The sequence below is a fragment of the Cherax quadricarinatus genome, chromosome 18, assembly GCF_038502225.1.
Source record: "Cherax quadricarinatus isolate ZL_2023a chromosome 18, ASM3850222v1, whole genome shotgun sequence".
NCBI lineage: Eukaryota > Metazoa > Arthropoda > Malacostraca > Decapoda > Parastacidae > Cherax > Cherax quadricarinatus.
The window spans coordinates 36,936,032-36,954,267 of NC_091309.1; the positions used below are offsets into that span (position 1 = coordinate 36,936,032).

Genomic DNA, 18,236 nt, shown 5'->3' on the forward strand with positions numbered 1-18,236 from the left:
CTGATTTCATCATTGCTTAGTTAATCTTAAGTTAATTTTAAGCCAGCCCGTAATGCTATGCATAGTATAAGTGGCTTTGGCATGCTGCTCTTATCTGTATTTTTTCTTTTTTTTTGTACCTCTGTAAGTGTGCTCAAATTATAAATAAATAAATAAATAAATAAATGAACAGAGGAAATGCTAGTTTAGTGCCGTGAATGCCTGGATTGTTTATTCTGGACCCTATTTTGAAATTGGAATATTTTGAACTTTGCATTAAATTGGCCAAATTGACAATTTCCGATCACTTTATTTTGTAGTTGAAACAGTTGACTTGGCAATTTCTTGTGCTCAATCGATAGAATAGAAGTAATACTAGTGAAATAGCTAAGAATTTGGTCGACTGGATTAATGCAATTGGCATAAATGGGAGTCAAAGTCGGCAAAATCGCCGATGCGTAAATATAGCTGACACATCAAAATTTGCGAGAGCATAATCTTGTCAGTTTTCCACCAAATTTCATACTTTTTGTTTTATTACCTTCAGAAAAAGATTCTCTACCATTTCATAAGAAAAAATAACAAAATTAGTTTTTGAAAATTCTTGGACACTGGTGCGCAATTGGAAATTTGGCCTCTGGACCATGAAAGGGTTAAGGAAATGTGTGCAAAGTGGGTTGAAGTGCAAACCTTTATGGATGAACATCACCCTAACACAGCTATTGCAAGCCGTGCTGGTGACTATTACAATGACAATGTTGTGGCCCATTTTAGGCAAATCTTGAAGGAACGGGAGGTACAGACCTCTATGGACAGATTTGTTCCGAGTCAGAGGTCCAGTGACTCTCAAGCTGGTCCTAGTGGCATTAAAAGAAGAAGGGAAGTAACCCCGGAAAAGGACTTGCTACCTCAAGTCCTAATGGAAGGAGATTCCCCTTCTTAACAATAACAATTTCCACACTCTCCCCTCCTCCCATCCCATCAATCATCACCAGATCTTCAATAAAGGTAAGTGTCATGTATTCTATTCTTAGTAGAGTAGTAATTGTGCATGTCTTCTTCAGTTTGTGTGTATTGAAATTAATATTTCATGTGGTAAAAAAAAATTTTTTCATACTTTGGGATGTCTTGCATGGATTAATTTGATTTCCATTATTTCTTATGGGGAAAATTAATTCGCCTTACGATAATTTCGGCTTACAGTGAGCTCTCAGGAATGGATTAATATCGTAAGGCAGGGGTCCACTGTATTAATCCGTCCCTGAGAGCCCATCGTAAGATGAAATGATCATAGTTTGAATTAATTTTCCCAATAAGAAATAATGGAAATCAAATTAATCCGTGCAAGACACCCAAAAGTATAAAAAAAAAAATTTACTACATGAAATATACATTTTCTTCTCTACAAAATGAAGAATAAATGACACCTTTATTGAAGATGCAGCAATGACTGATGAGACACTGTCCTGGGAGTGCCTTTTCCTCCTAAGTAATGTAGGTCCTGTTTGGCATTTTCTTCCAGAACAGGCCTTATCACACTGTGTATGCCACTATGATTCTTAAATCTTTCAAACCAACCTTTGCTGGCCTTAAATTCACCTATATGAGCACTAGTTCCAGGCATTTTTTCCTGTTTACCTGGGTGTTAGTCAACTGGTGTGGATTGCATCCTGGGAGACAAGATTAAGGACCCCAATGGAAATAAGTTAGACAGTCCTCGATGACACACTGTCTTTTATGGGTTATCCTGGGTGGCTAACCCTCTGGGGTTGTTTCTCGGTATTCTCGATAAGCCACACCAACAACAGTGCTACAGCAGCAGCAGCAGCAGCTGACGGTGCTACAGCAGCAGCAGCAGCAGCTGACGGTGCTACAGCAGCAGCAACAGCAGCTGATGGTGCTACAGCAGCAGCAGCAGCAGCTGACGGTGCTACAGCAGCAGCAGCAGCTGATGGTGCTACAGCAGCAGCAGCAGCAGCTGATGGTGCTACAGCAGCAGCAGCAGCAGCTGATGGTGCTACAGCAGCAGCAGCAGCTGATGGTGCTACAGCAGCAGCAGCAGCTGATGGTGCTACAGCAGCAGCAGCTGACAGTGCTACAGCAGCAGCAGCAGTTGATGGTGCTACAGCAGCAGCAGCAGCTGATGGTGCTACAGCAGCAGCAGCTGACAGTGCTACAGCAGCTGCAGCAGCTGACCGTGATATGATAGTATTTTGATAATATTTCTCACCCTTTTTACCACAGGGTTGGCACTAGAAGCTTTCTTTGGGCTCGTGGTGGCTTATTTAGCAGTTATAAGCACTAAAAAAATGGAATAATATAAAATATTCCAAATGTATGCTTGGGAGCGACTGCTCTGGCTTGTAAACATTGGCACACTAACTGAAGGCAGGCCAGCTGAGGCATGCTCAGGCGGACAGACATGTGGACACGTACGGGACGAATGCTGTAGGTCGAGTTTTTCAGCGTACGTCGTGGTCAATTTTTACTCGGAAAAGCATCATAGGTCGGTTTTAACGTAGGTTGGGGACATCGTACGTCGGAGGTCCACTGTATTATTATTATAATCAAGGGGAAAGCGCTAAGCCAGTAGGATTATACAGCGCCTGGGGGGGGGAGGTATTCAGGCTTAATTCGGGGAACTGGAGCACAGATCCAATTCCCTAAATCAAGAGCCCCTCACCATCATCAAGGAGTCATCCTTGATGGGCAATTCTTAAGAAAAGTGTGAACTCCTGACAGGATATGCCACTCTGCATTTCTTCTCCAAGTTATGTAAATGCCGTATGTATACCAGATCTAATTCAGTTAGCCTCACAAACTCCGTTTTCTCTTATAATACCTCTGACATTTTCATAGCGAGAATGCGCAACCACTCCCAACCACAATCCTCCTCCCTCCGCCATCCACGTAATAACATATTTTATTCATTCTAGAGTGTATATCAGGTTTCTATGTTATTTATATTGTTTATGTCATATTAAATGAATTGTGACATAAACAAGCCGTAGAGTTGATATTAGGGTTATTTTGCCATGCCTCCCAAGAGCAGGAATTCAGCTGGAATGAATTAATTGCATTTCAATTAATTTAACCCTTAAATGGTCCAAATAGATCGACGTTCAAATCCGTAGTGCTCCAAAAGTAGATCTATGTTTTTTTTAAATATTTTCAAATATAACAAAAAAAGTAGATAAAAGTTTTTTTACACATTTTCAAATGTAAAAAAAAAAAGATGTACACTTTTTTACATACTTTCAAATATTGAAAAAACGTATATATACGTTTGGACCGTTTAAGGGTTAAACGAGGAAAATTGCCCCAGCATACTAACAAATCAGGATACGAACAAGTCCACGGAATGAATTAAATTCGTAACCTGAGGTTCCACTGTATGTCTTCAATAAAGGTAAGTGTCATTTTATTAATTATTAATGCATTTATTCTGCATTTATTCTAACTTACCACTGCTCTCTAAAATCTCTGAAAAATTAATTCGTAGACGGATCTATTCCTACCTCGTTTCACACAACATATTAAACCCTTGTCAGTTTGGATTCAGGAATAATAAAAGCACAACTGATGCTATCATGCACATGCTAGAACTAATATATACTGCACTTGAAAAGAAAGAAGTCCCGCTGGGCATTTTCATTGATTTAAGTAAAGCTTTCGATACAGTCGACCGTGAACTGCTGTACTCCAAATTAATGCACTATGGTATCAGAGGCCACTCCCTCAACTACCTAAAATCATACCTTAGTAACAGAACTCAATACGTGTATGCAAATGATGCACACTCTTCCTCCCAACCAATCACAGTAGGAGTCCCATAAGGAAGCGTACTTGGACCACTCCTCATTCTCATCTACATCAATGATCTACTGAATGCATCACAGCTACTCAAACCCATATTATTTGCAGATGACACTACATATGTCTTTTCCCACTTTTCCCACAGTCATACTAGCAAACACAGTCAATGCTGAATTACAGAAAATATCTGCCTGGATGATGACTAACAAACTTACCCTGAACACTGATAAAACCTATTTCATTCAGTTTGGAAACAAAGTTGCAAATGATCCAATTAACATAACACTAAATGGATCATCAGTCACAAGACTCACAGAGGGAAAATTCCTAGGTATCCACCTTGAAGGCAGCCTTAAGTTCCGGACACACATACAACAAATCACCAAGAAAATCTCCAAGACTGTAGGCATACTATCAAAGATAAGGTACTATGTTCCACAATCAGCTCTCCTGGCACTGTACCATTCACTCATATACCCTTATCTTACATATGGAATTTGTGCATGGGGATCAACAACATCCAATCACCTAAAACCCCTAATAACCCAGCAAAAGGCAGCAGTAAAAATGATAACAAATTCCCACTCCCAACAGCATACTCCACCAATTTTCAAAAGTCTGAATCTGCTCACCATTAAGAACATCCATACTTATTCATGTGCCTACTACATACACAGAACAATACACGCAAATATAAACCCTCCACTCAAACTTCTCCTCACCAACTTAAACAGGACACATGACCACAACACAAGACACAGATCTCTTTTTGATATACCTCGTGTCCATATCACACTGTGTAAAAACTCTATGTACATAAAGGGCCCCAAAATATGGAATTCATTACCAGAAGATATTAAAGTAACCCAATCTGAAAATCAATTTAAGACTCTTCTCAAAAGCCAATTGATCACCCTAGACTAAATGCTAAATACTCAGTACACACTTACTCACCTATGTACTCCCACATCATAACTGAAACAATCACTTTGAACCTTTTATCCATTGTTGACAGGAATATAATTGAATCATTGTTTTCACAAAAAGCATTTTTGAATATAAATATGTCTTTATCTTATACAAATTTTGATTCATTTATAATTAATATTCTACTGTACAACTATGAAATAATTACTATCCTACTGTACAACTATGATATACTCCTTAGTGTTAAGTAGACTGTAAGCCAATAATGTTAAGTTGGCCCATAATGCCTAGGCATAATAGAGGCTCTCTTTGCATTGCAACCCACTATTGTAAATACAAAATCTTAATATACTGTTTGCAAAGACAAAATAAAATAAATGCCTCATGGTTTTCTGCATAGGGAAATGTATATTTCATGTAAAAAAATTATTTTAATACTTTTGGGTGTCTGGAACTGATTAATTGGATTTCCATATTTCTTATGGGGAAAATTAATTCGGATAATGACAGAATCTGTTAAAGACATGCTCTCTGGAATGGATTAATGTTGTTAACTGAGGGTCCACGGTACTGTACAGTGGACCCTCGGTTATCAGCCATAATCCGTTCCAGAAGCTCGGCCTAAGACCGAAATGGCCGAAAACTGAAATAATATTTCCCATAAGAATTAATGGAAATACAATTAATCCGTTCCAGACAAAAATATTCACAAAAGAATCATTTTTTTTAACAGTTATGTAAGTATTACATACCTTTATTGAAGGCTAATGCTGGCTTCTGGAAGATAAGGAGGAGGAAAGAGGGAGGAATTAATGTTTGGAAGGGGAATCCCCCTCCATAAAGACTTTAGGTAGCAAAGCCTTCTCTGGGGTTACTTCCCTTCTTTGTCTTTAATGCCACTAGGATCAGCTTTAGAGTCACTGGACCCCTTCCGCACAACAAATTTGTCCATAGAGGTCTGTTACTGGCATCTCTTTAAGATTTCCCTGAAGTGGGACAGAACGAACCTAACTCCTCCAATGTTGTTTGAGTTATGTAGGGCGACTCACAACATCGCCGTTTCTGCTGCCTCTGCTGCCACCTCCACCACCACTATGTACAGCTTACGCTCTCAGTGGCCCTTATACACCCAACAACAACAACACAGCAACACTTGTGACATACTTAATGACGTATTTTATTCATTCTAGAGTATATGTCATGTTTCTCTGTTATTAATATTGTTTATTATGTCATATTAGATTAATTGTGCTAGATAAATAAGCTGTAGAGCTGATATTAGTGTCATATTGAAGGACTATCTTGTGTCTCCCAACACAATTCCTAACATACGCCAGAAACAGACCTCTCTGGAAAACTTTTTTGAGCGACAGGGGTCCAGTGGCTCTCAAGCTGGTCCTAGTGGCATTAAAAAACAAAGGAGGAAAGTAACCCAAGATAAGGACTTGGTACCTGAAGTCTTTATGGAGTGGGATTCCCCTTCCAAACAATTGTAAACTTCTCCATGCTCTCCCCTCCTCCCGTCTTCCATACATCACCATGTCTTCAATAAAGGTAAGTGTGATATTATTGTTTTATTCTTCATGTATCACTATACAGTGGACCCCTGCTTAACGATCACCTCCCAATGCGACCAATTATGTAAGTGTATTTATGTAAGTGCGTTTGTACGTGTATGTTTGGGGGTCTGAAATGGACTAATCTACTTCACAATATTCCTTATGGGAACAAATTCGGTCAGTACTGGCACCTGAACATACTTCTGGAATGAAAAAATATCGTTAACCGGGGGTCCACTGTATTCTGTGTAGGGAAATGTCTATTTCACGTAAAAAAAAAATTATTTCGTTTAATACTTTTGGGTGTCTGGAACGGATTAATTGGATTTCCATTACAGTGGAACCTCAAAAATCGAACTTAATCCGTTCCAGGAGCTAGTTCTAATTTCGAAAAGTCTGAAATTCGAATCAATATTTCCCATAAGAAATAATGGAAATACAATTAATCCGTTCCAGAAACCCAAAAATATTCACACAAAAAATACATTTTATAGAGATTAATTACAGTTTTACATACATATAAAATAACATACATATAAAATAATACATACATATAATATAAAATATAAAATAACATTTTTACTTACCCTTATTGAAGATTGGTGATGGCATCTGGAAGATAGGGAGGAGGAGAGAGGGAGTTGGGGTTAGTGTTTGGAAGGAGAATCCCCCTCCATGAGGACTTCAGGTAAAGCCCTCTCTGAGGTTACTTCCCTTCTCTGTCTTTTAATGCCACTAGGACCAACTTGAGAGTCACTGGACCCCTTTCTCACAAAATAACTGTCCACAGTCCTCTTTTTCTGGCGCCTCTTTAACATTTCCCTAAAATGGGACATGGTTCTGTCACTGAACTTGTTGCTTGTGGCAAGCTTAACAAGTCTCACACCACTCTCATACTTCTGTATTATTTCCTTCTTCACATCTATGGTGTTTCTCACTTTCTTTACCACGGGGGTACCACTAGCAAGTTTCTTTGGGCCCATGGCAGCTTATTTCACAGTCCCACAAGCACTAAACACAACGAAATAATCGTAAAATGTGTGAATGAGAGGGCAGGTTAGTGTTCACTCAAGCATAAACAAAGCTAGACTGCTCACGGCACCTGCGTGGGGACGCGGACAGGTCCCGTACCCAGCGGTCCGAAATTTGAAACGCGTTCGATTTTTGGTACACAGTTTGTCCGAAAAAATGGTCTTATTTTCGAAACGTTCGATATTTGGTACGTTCGATTTTCAAGGTTCCACTGTATTTCTTATGGGGAAAATTAATTTGGATAACAATAAAATCGGTTAAGGACAAGCTCTCTGGAACAGATTAATATCATTAACTGAGGGTCCACTGTAGTTATGTCTCGCCTAAATACACATACATAATTATGTTCTGTTTACCAAGGTATATACACCATCTCTAACCAGTTCCTCACAATATTAGCTTACACAGTAATCCAAATAATACCTTACTCTCATTAATTTTGCATAAACAAGATATAACTAATTTGTATTTACTTCTGCAGAAGATTGCCTTAGAAGTTAAAGTGGTGGAGGAAGTTAAGAAATGGTTAGACCCTTACTATCGCGACAAGTCCGTAAACAAGGAAGAGTACAAGCAGATTGTTGCTAAGTGTGTTAAAAAGGTATGTAACCTCCTCTAAAAATGTTCTTAAAATCTGTATATAAAGTTTCATATTATTACTGCACATGATAATATTTATTACTGCCAAGGTTTGTAGATGTGCACATAGATATGTATTAGATTGAAGTGAATGGAGACAAATGATTTTTAGGATTTGACTTGTGTTGGAGTATGAGTATGGCAACATCTATGAAGGAATTCAGGAAAACATGTTAATTGGACCTCAGTTTGGAAATAGGAAGTATAGTGTCTGCACTCTGAAGGATGCATAAAGATGCTACTGTTCAGTGTGTCATTGGAATTGTGATGTCTTTAAAACTTCTGGAAAGACAGCTAGAGAATAAGTGATGGTGAATGTTTTTCCATTTTTGGGTCACCTACCTTGGTGAGAAATGACAGGTATGTCAAAAATTTCTGTCTCTTAGGAACCAGCTGAGTTATATGTGTGTGCAGAGCTTTTTCCTACATATAACAAGCAAAAGTCACATGTTTTATGTAAATGAATGACTATGAGCCAACAGATATTATTAACCCTTAACCTTTTCACTGTCTGTCACTACACAATTTTCTTGTTTAAAAACTTTTTTTGCACTTCATTATCACGCACAAACGTGTTCAACTATTGTAGAAATACAACTGGAATAGTTACATGACTGTTAAAGGCATGAGAATGTTGTAATTATGATAATGTTCCCCTACATATCTGAAAACTTAATATTTTTGAAAACGTCAGGGTTTCATGCTTCTTTTTCTTGTTTGTGTCCAGCATCACTAGTATTCCTTTTATGTGGCATGGTTAATATTCAGGGACAAGATGGGTTGATAAAAATATCCAGAATCATTCAGTAAATACAGAGACACTACACATGTGACATTTCCAAGCATGACAACAAAGGGTGATGATCAGCCTCTCCCAAAACACTGGACTCTCTCCATACTTGGCACATATGACTGGTCACTTTTTCTCATGCAGTTAGATCTTGGTTTCTGTTTTAATAGCATTTTGTTGAAATAGCACTCACCAAACAAGGTAAATGAGAATATTTTATTTAATTAATTTGAACTGAGAGTCATAACATCATGTAGGAGTGAGGATGTGTCGAATGTGAGTATGGGCAAAGTGCATGAGGCAGTGAACAAAATGAAAGTGAGTAAAGCAGTTGGAATAGATGGGATCAAGGAAGACGTGTTTAAAACACATGGGGACGTACAGTAGACCATCATTTAACATGTGTTCCTTTACCACGTTTTTTCCATTACACTATTGCAAAATTGTGGCATATTTTCGACTAACACAGTGCCACTTCTGGGGAGGAAATTTGGAGCATCGCAAGCTGGACCATGGGATTTTTCCATCCATCTAGTGGGCTTGTGGGCAGCCTGCCTATGGGTCAGTCTGTTGTCTGTGGGGGAGACCTAGCTTCTTCCCCTGCCACCCCCATCCCACCTCTCATTGGTCCATAAATGTGTGTCCCATACAACTCTCATATCTGTGTTTGTGATTAAATTAGTTGATTTCTGCATACCAGTCAATACAAGCAGTACGGTGGTACCTCGAGTTACAAACTTAATTCGTTCCAGAAGGCTGTTCGAGTGTCTATACCAAATGAATTTGTTCCCATAAGGAATAATGTAAATTAGATTAGTCCCCAAAAATGCACTTACAAAAATACACTTACATAATTGTTCGAGTTGGGAGTTGTTCGAAACTCGAGGTACCACTGTATTTTCGTATAAATAAGCCCCACTGACTTTTTTGGGGTTATCCTTGGTAATTTACACTATGTATGATAATTGTACTTATGTGTACCTGAGCCTAAATAAACTTACTGTGCTCAAATGTGAACATGCTGGAGACAGTGTTTATATACAAATTGAGAGGGTTGACGTGAACAGCACCTGTCCATGTGAGGGGCCTTCCCAGTGTTTATATAACCTCTGCTCATCTTCCTTTGCATAATAAAAGTTAAAAGATAAAAGGAACCTGAATGTAATGTGTATACAACACCTACTTCATATGTATTTGTGCATCCGTTTAGTTGGTACACTGGTATATTGTTTGTTTTAGGATGTGTGTGAGAGTTTGTTGTTGTTGGGGGTTGAGGGCTAACATCCAATGAGCATCCCACCCACCCACCCACAGTTCCTTAAACTGATATTTTTATTATTGAAAATGCCAGAAAAATTATAAAACACCAGTCTATGTATACAAATGGCGTTACCTCCGATGCCAGAAACAGGGCACTCTGGACAGTTATTTTGTGAGATGGGTCCAGTGTCTCTCAAGCTGGTCCTCGTGGCATTAAAAGACCAAGAAGGGAAGTAACCACGGATAAGGTCTTGGTACCTGAAGTCCTTATGGAGGGGAATTACTCATCCAAACACTAAGCCCTCCCTCTATCCTCCTCCCTATCTTCCAGAAGCCAGCATTAGTCTTCAATAAAGGGATGTAATATTTATATAATTGTTGATAAATTAAACATATGTGCAACTCTTGGGTATCTTTATTGAGGAAACGTTTCGCCACACAGTGGCTTCATCAGTCCATACAAAGGAGAATCGTGAAGAACAGGAGGAGAATGAGGTAATCAGTCCCTCAACCTTGAGTCGATGTGGTCAGTCCATCAATCTTGAATAGAATACAGCATATGTGCAGTGAAGTCGCTTATATACTGTAGGCAGGAGAGGTGCAGCAGATGTAGGTGGTGCCACATTTGTTCAATGTGGAAGTAGGTCGTGCCCAAGGGTTAGGCAAGCGAAGAATTCCCAAGTATTAAGATCCCAAGAAGTTGCTGTGTCTGACAGGATTGTAGATGAATGGTTCAGAGAACCGACACGTTGATAAATTAGACACATGTGCAACTCTTGGGTATCTTTATTGAGGAAACGTTTCACCACACAGTGGCTTCATCAGTCCATACAAAGGAGAATCATGAAGAACAGGAGGAGAATGAGGTAATCAGTCCCTCAACCTTGAGTCGATGTGGTCAGTCCATCAATCTTGAATAGAATACAGCATATGTGCGGAGAAGTCACTTATATACAATAGGCAGGAGAGGTGCAGCATATGTAGGTGGTGTCACATTTGTTCAGTGTGGAAGTAGGTCGTGCCCAAGGGCTAGGCAAGCGAAGAATTCCCAATCCTGTCAGACACTGCAACTTCTTGGGATCTTTATACTTGGGAATTCTTCGCTTGCCTAACCCTTGGGCATGACCTACTTCCACATTGAACAAATGTGACACCACCTACGTCTGCTGCATCTCTCCTGCCTACGGTATATAAGCAACTTCTCCGCACATATGCTGTATTCTATTCAAGATTGATGGACTGACCACATCGACTCAAGGTTGAGGGACTGATTACCTCATTCTCCTCCCGTTCTTCACGATTCTCCTTTGTATGGACTGATGAAGCCACTGTGTGGCGAAACGTTTCCTCAATAAAGATACCCAAGAGTTGCAAGTGTGTCTAATTTATCAACATGGCGGTTCTCTGAACCATTCATCCACAATCCTATATAATTGTTAAAAAAAAATAATTTTTTGTGTGAATATTTTTGTCTGGAACAGATTAATTGTATTTCTATTAATTCTTATGGGAAATATTATTTCGGTTTTTGGCCATTTCAGTTTTCGGCCGACCTTCTGGAATGGATTACGGCCAATAATCGAGGGTCCACTGTACTCCAATATAAACCCTCTTCTCAAGCTCCTCTTTAACCCTTTCAGGGTTTCTGACGTACTAGTACAGCTTACGCACCAGGGTTTTTGACATACTAGTACGACTTACGCACCAAGGTTTTTGACGTACTAGTACACCTAAATTCTAGCGCCCTCAAATCTAGTGAGAGAAGGCTGGTAGGCCTACACATGAAAGAATGGGTCTATGTGGTCAGTGTGCGCAGCATAAAAAAATCCTGCAGCACACAGTGCGTAATGAGAAAAAAAAAACTTTGACAGTGTTTTTGGTTTAACCCTTTCAGGGTCCATGCCGTAGATCTATGGCTTTACGTTGAGGGTCCAAACCGTAGATCTATGCCAAAATTCTAGCAGCGTCAAATTTAGCGCGAGAAGGCTGGTAGGCCTACATCTGAGAGAATGGGTCTGGGTGGTCAGTGTGCACACTATAGAAAAAATCTGGACACCCACATGGCATTGTGGGAACGCCGCCAAAGTAGCTTTGTTCATCGTCCCCCACTCACTCTCCGGGCGACTTCTGACTCTCCTCTTCACAACTTACAGTTCTAAGACTGATGGAAGTGGAGCTGAAGAGGAATTCTATGGTCTTGAACCATATGGTACCATTGTACCATATGGTACAATGGTACCATATGGTACATTTGTGCCATGTCATACAGTTGTATCATATGGTACAATGTGCCATATGGTACATTGTACCATATGGTACATTGTACCATATGGTACATTGTACCATATGGTACATTATACCATATGGTACATTATACCATATGGTACATTGTACCATATAGTACAGGGTACAGGGACCCTAATGGATATAAGTCTGTCTGACTTTTTTGGGTTATCCTAGGTTCTCCAAATATATGTTGCTAAGTATGATATTCTATGTAACTTTATTTGTGTATACCTAAATAAACTTACTTACGATGCCACATGCACTTTAGTAAATTTATTCAGGTGTACAGAAATACAATTACATGGATTATTATTCATAGCAGCATATGTATAAAATCCTAGGATAACCCAAAAAAGTCAGGGTGACTTATTTCCATAGGGATCCTTGTATCTGTACCATATGGTGTCCTGTACTGTATGGTACCCTGTGCCATATGGTACCCTGTACCATATGGTACCCTGTGCCATATGGTACCCTGTACTGTATGGTACCCTGTGCCATATGGTACCCTGTATCATATGGTACCCTGCACCATATGTTTTCCTGTACTGTATGGCACCCTATACCATATAGTACAATGTACCATATGGTACCCTGTAACATATGGTATGATGTACCATATGGTCAATAGGACGTGTTGGTGGCAGCAGGCACCAGCCAAGACTGAGTGAGTGGCAACACAAGCTAGCTACTGACTCAGCAGTTTCCAAGACAAAGCGCTCTGTCATCCACCTCAAGTAATATGTCAAGTTCCTGTACATTTGTAAATATATAATAGAACATTACTAATATACAGCATTTTTTGCATATTTTTGTTGTAAACAATTATTGTAAACAAAATAATGATGAAAATATTAGTGTGTTTATTGTGTTGAATACAACAGTACCATATGGTACCATTGCACCATATGGTACCATAAGGTGCCATTGCACCATATGGTACCATTGTATCATATGGCACCATTGTACCATATTCTACCATATAGTACCATTGTATCATATTGTACCATTGTATCATGTGCCATTGTACTATATGGTACAATAGTACTATATGGTACCATTGCATCCTATTGCATCATTGTACCATATGGTACTATATGGTACCGTTGTATTCAACACAATAACCGCACTAATATTTTCATCATTTTGTTTACAATAAACTTGTAAACAAGTTTTGTAAGCAATATAATGATAAACAAATTAGTGCAGTTATTGTGTTGAATACAATGAGTGTACACTTATACAATATACATTATACTGGTCTCACAGGCCACAGATGTTACTAGAAAAAGAAAAAAATTAGAAAAGAAAAGAAAAAAGTATAAAAAACATAAAATAAAAAAAAATGCGATTTTGCGGAAGTCACTGATGTTGCCGCCACCCGGTCATTTTGAGTCAACTTCCTGCCGCTGTATCTCGGTAAGTACTGAGCAGAAAAAAACTTTTTTTTTGTTTTATTACCTTCACAAAAATATTATCTTTAATTCTTTAAGATTTTTTTTTTTTTTTTTTTTTTTAACCCTTTCAGGGTCCGTCCCGTAGATCTACGGCTTTATGTTCAGGGTCCAAACCGTAGATCTACGCCATGAGCTCAGCTCACTCTGATAAACTGTGAGTGGTACATTTGGGCCTAAATATGAGAGAATACATCTATGTGGTATGTGTGCACCACATAAAACAGATCCTGCAGCACACTGTGTATAATGAGAGAGAAAAAATGAAATCATGATTTTTCGATTAAAACAGCAACTTTGCAGTGTTTTTTCGTATGTTTTTTATAGTTGTATTTCCGATTTCTTGGTCTCATTTGATAGAATGGAAGACATATTACAGAAATAGAGATGATTTTGATTGGTTTTAGCACTGGAAATGGCTTGAAACTGAGCTCAAAGTAGCAGAAATGTTAAATTTTTGCCGATATTCAAGAGTAAACAAACGACCTCACACGTCTAATACACATCAGCTGGTGGGTCTAATATACATTCACAAATATGGTGATGATATTTATACAATTATTACAGTATTGCATAACAGTAAATCTTCTATTTTTTGGTGTGAATAAAAATTCATTGTGAATAAAAAATCAAAATGGAATTTATTTGTAAAGCCTCAAAACATAACTAATGAACAGAGGAAATGTTAGTTTAGTGCCAGGAATGCTTACATTGTTCATTCTGGACCCTATTTTGAAATTGGAATATTTTGAACTTTGTGTTAAAATGGCCAAATTAACAATTTCCGATCACTTTATTTTGTAGTTGAAACAGTTGACTTGGCGATTTCTTGTGCTCAATCGATAGAATAGAAGTAATACTAGTGAAATAGCTAAGAATTTGGTTGACTGGAATAATGTAATTGGCCCAAAATGGGAGTCAAAGTCGGCAAAATCGCCGATTCGTAAATATCGCTGACACATCAAAATTCGCGAGAGCATAATTTCGTCAATTTTCCACCAAATTTCGTATTTTTTGTTTTATTACCTTCACAAAAAGATTCTCTACGATTTCATAAGAAAAAATAACAAATTTTTTTTTTGAAAATTCTTGGACACTGGTGCGTGACTCCAGATTTGGGCCTTGGACCCTGAAAGGGTTAAATATCTTGGACACTGGGTCACCCCTTCAGATTTTTTCCTTGGACCCTGAAAGGGTTAAAACAGCAACTTTGCACTGTATTTTTGTATGGTATTTATGATGGTATTCTAGTTTTCCTGGTCTCATTTTATAGAATGGAAGACATATTACAGAAATTGAGACAATTTTGATTGGTTTTACAATGAAAAGTACCTTGAAATTGAGCTCAGAGCAGCAGAAATCTTGGATTTTTGCCAAAGTTCAAAAGTAAACAAATCATGCTATGTATCCAATACACGTCAACTGGTGAGTCTAATATTCTTTCACAAGTGCGCTGATATTATTTATACCATTTCTACACTAATGCAGTAGTCTGCATAACAGTAAATCTTCTATTTTTTGTGAGAATAAAAATTCAAAGTGGAAAGCAAAAGAATGTAAGAGGGGCGTGGGGACATGACTAATGAACAGAGGAAATGTTATTTTAGTTCCAGGAATGTCTTTCTTGTTTATTCTGGACCCTATTTGGAAATTGGCATCTTTTGAAATTTGTGTGAAATTGGCAAAATTGCTAAATTCTGACCACCGTATTGGATTACCTGGAGTTTACCTGGAGAGAGTTCCGGGGGTCAACGCCCCCGCGGCCCGGTCTGTGACCAGGCCTCCTGGTGGATCAGAGCCTGATCAACCAGGCTGTTCCTGCTGGCTGCACGCAAACCAACGTATGAGCCACAGCCCGGCTGGATAGTTGAAATCGGTAAATGGGTGGTTTCTTGTACTCATTCAATAAAAAAAATGGATGAACATCAAAATGGTATACAATACCGACAGGTTGTTAGGTAAGACACATATGCAACAGTTAGACAACTTTATTCCGAAACGTTTCGCCTACACAGTAGGCTTCTTCAGTCGAATACAGAAAGTAGGCAGGAACAGTAGAGATGTGAAGACGATGTAATCAGTCCATCACCCTTAAAGTCGTAGAATTTGAGGTCGAGGGACTGACAACCTCAAATTCTACGACTTTAAGGGTGATGGACTGATTACATCGTCTTCACATCTCTACTGTTCCTGCCTACTTTCTGTATTCGACTGAAGAAGCCTACTGTGTAGGCGAAACGTTTCGGAATAAAGTTGTCTAACTGTTGCATATGTGTCTTACCTAACAGAAAAAATGGAGTTCTAATGAAGTAGTTATGATTTTTGTCGACTAGTACACTGGAATTGGCTGAAAATAGGGCTCAAAGTGGGCAAAATTGCCGATGTGTAAACATCGTCGAGACCGCTAACTTTGTGAGAGCATAATTCTGTAAGTTTTCCATCAAATTTTATACTTTTGGTGTCATTATGATCGGGAAAAGATTCTCTATCTTTTCATATGTTTTTTTTTTTTTTTAAATTTGGGCGACCCTGAGAACAAGTCTGGGAGAGGGCCTGGTGACCCTGAAAGGTTTAATAACTAGAACAGAACACACAGGCATAACACAAGGCACAAAACACACTTTGACATCCCTCATGTCAATCTCGCCCTATGCAAAAATGCTATGCACGTAAAGGGCCCGAAGATCTGGAATTCATTGCCAGAGCTTACACAAGGGCCCCTACCTGCAAATCAATTTAAGGCTCTACTTAGAAATCACCTCATCTCCCAAAATTAACCAAACATACACTGTACTTTATCACCTACGAGTAACTCAAAAAATCCCAAATAATTTATGACTGCTCAATTAATTAAGCATTACAGTGGACCCTCGGGTAACTATTTTATTCCATTCCAGAGAGCTTGTCCGTAACCAATTTTATCGTTATCGGAATTAATTTTCTCCATAAAAAATATTGGAAATCCAATTAATCTGTTCCAGACTTCCAAAAGTATTAAAAAAAAAATTCACATGACCTATACAATTTCCTACACAGAAAACAATGATACATGAAGAACAAATACTACATGAAGAATGAATGACACTTACCTTTATTGAAGATGTACTGATAAGGGATGAGATGGAAGGAGGGGAGATGATGGAGGTGTATTATTGTTTGGAAGGGGAATCCCCTTCCATGAGGACTTTAGGTAGCAAGTCCTTTTCTGGGGTTACTTTCCTTCTTTTTTTAATGCCACTGGGAACAACTTGACAGTCACTGGACCTCTGTCGCACCAAAAATCTGTCCATAGAGCTCTGTTTCTGACATTCCTTTAAGATGTTCCTAAAATGGGCCACAACATTGTCATTGTAAAAGTCACCAGCACGGCTTGCAGTAGCTGTATCAGGGTGATGTTCATCCATAAAGGCTTGCACCATTATCCACATTGTACAAATGTCCTTAATCGTTGAAGAAGGCAACTTCCTCCATCTCTCTCTCTCTCCCCTCCTCTGAAGCAATTTCCTTGCTGTTGCAGATGCTCTTGCAGCTCATCAGTGGTTAGTTCTTCATCGTCGTCATCCACCAACTCTTCCATATCCTCCTCACTGACCTCCAACCCCATGGACTTCCCCAATGACACAATAAATTCCACATCTGGTATAGGCTCCTCAGGGTTAACCCCAAACCCTTCAAAATCCCTTTCTTGTGCACATTGTGGCCACAGTTTCCTCCAAGCAGAGTTCAAAGTCCTGCAAATCACTCCCTCCCAAGCCTTACCTATAAGGTTTATGCAACTGAGGATACTAAAGTGATCTTTCCAAAACTCTCATAGGGTCAATTCAGTGTCTGCAGTCACTTCAAAGCACTTTTGAAACACTGCTTTGGTATACAGTTTTTTGAAATTTGAAATGACCTGCTGGTCCATGGGCTGGAGAAGAGGAGTGGTGTTAGGAGGCAAAAATTTCACTTTGATGTTGCTCAACTCCCCCATAGTTCACTCTTGCAAGTCTGGAGGATGAGCAGGAGCATTGTCTAATACCAGGAGGCACTTGAGGTCCAATTTATTTTCCAGGAGGTATTTTTTCACAGTGGGGCCAAACACATGATAGAACCCAGTCATGGAAAATGTCCCTAGTGACCCATGCCATACTGTTTGCCTTCCACATCACACACAAATTAGCCTTGACGATACTGTTTTTCCCCACTAGCATTACTAAAAAACATTAGAGATAGCCTGTCTTTCATAGGCTTGTGTCCTGGCAGTGCTTTTTCCTCCTGTGTAATGTAGGTCCTGTTTGGCATTTTCTTCCAAAACAGGCCTGTTTCGTCACAATTAAACACTTGTTGGGGTTTTAATTTTTCAGTGTCTATGTACTCCTTGAATTCCTGCACATATTTTTCTGCCGCTCTTTGGTCACAACTGGCAGCCTCACCATGCCTTATCACACTGTGTATGCCACTACGATTCTTAAATCTCTCAAACCAACCTTTGCTGGCCTTAAATTCACTAAC

The 18,236-nt window shown here is 39.0% G+C and overlaps 1 protein-coding gene across 1 annotated transcript in view; it reads left to right on the top strand.

Annotated features, from left to right (window-relative positions):
* LOC138852890 (uncharacterized) overlaps positions 1–18,236 on the top strand; it is a 74,954-nt gene that overhangs the window by 35,379 nt on the left and 21,339 nt on the right. The window contains exon 3 of the mRNA XM_070086417.1: positions 7,795–7,914. Within this exon, the coding sequence (XP_069942518.1) occupies positions 7,795–7,914 (120 nt within the window). The remainder of the gene's footprint in view (positions 1–7,794; positions 7,915–18,236) is intronic.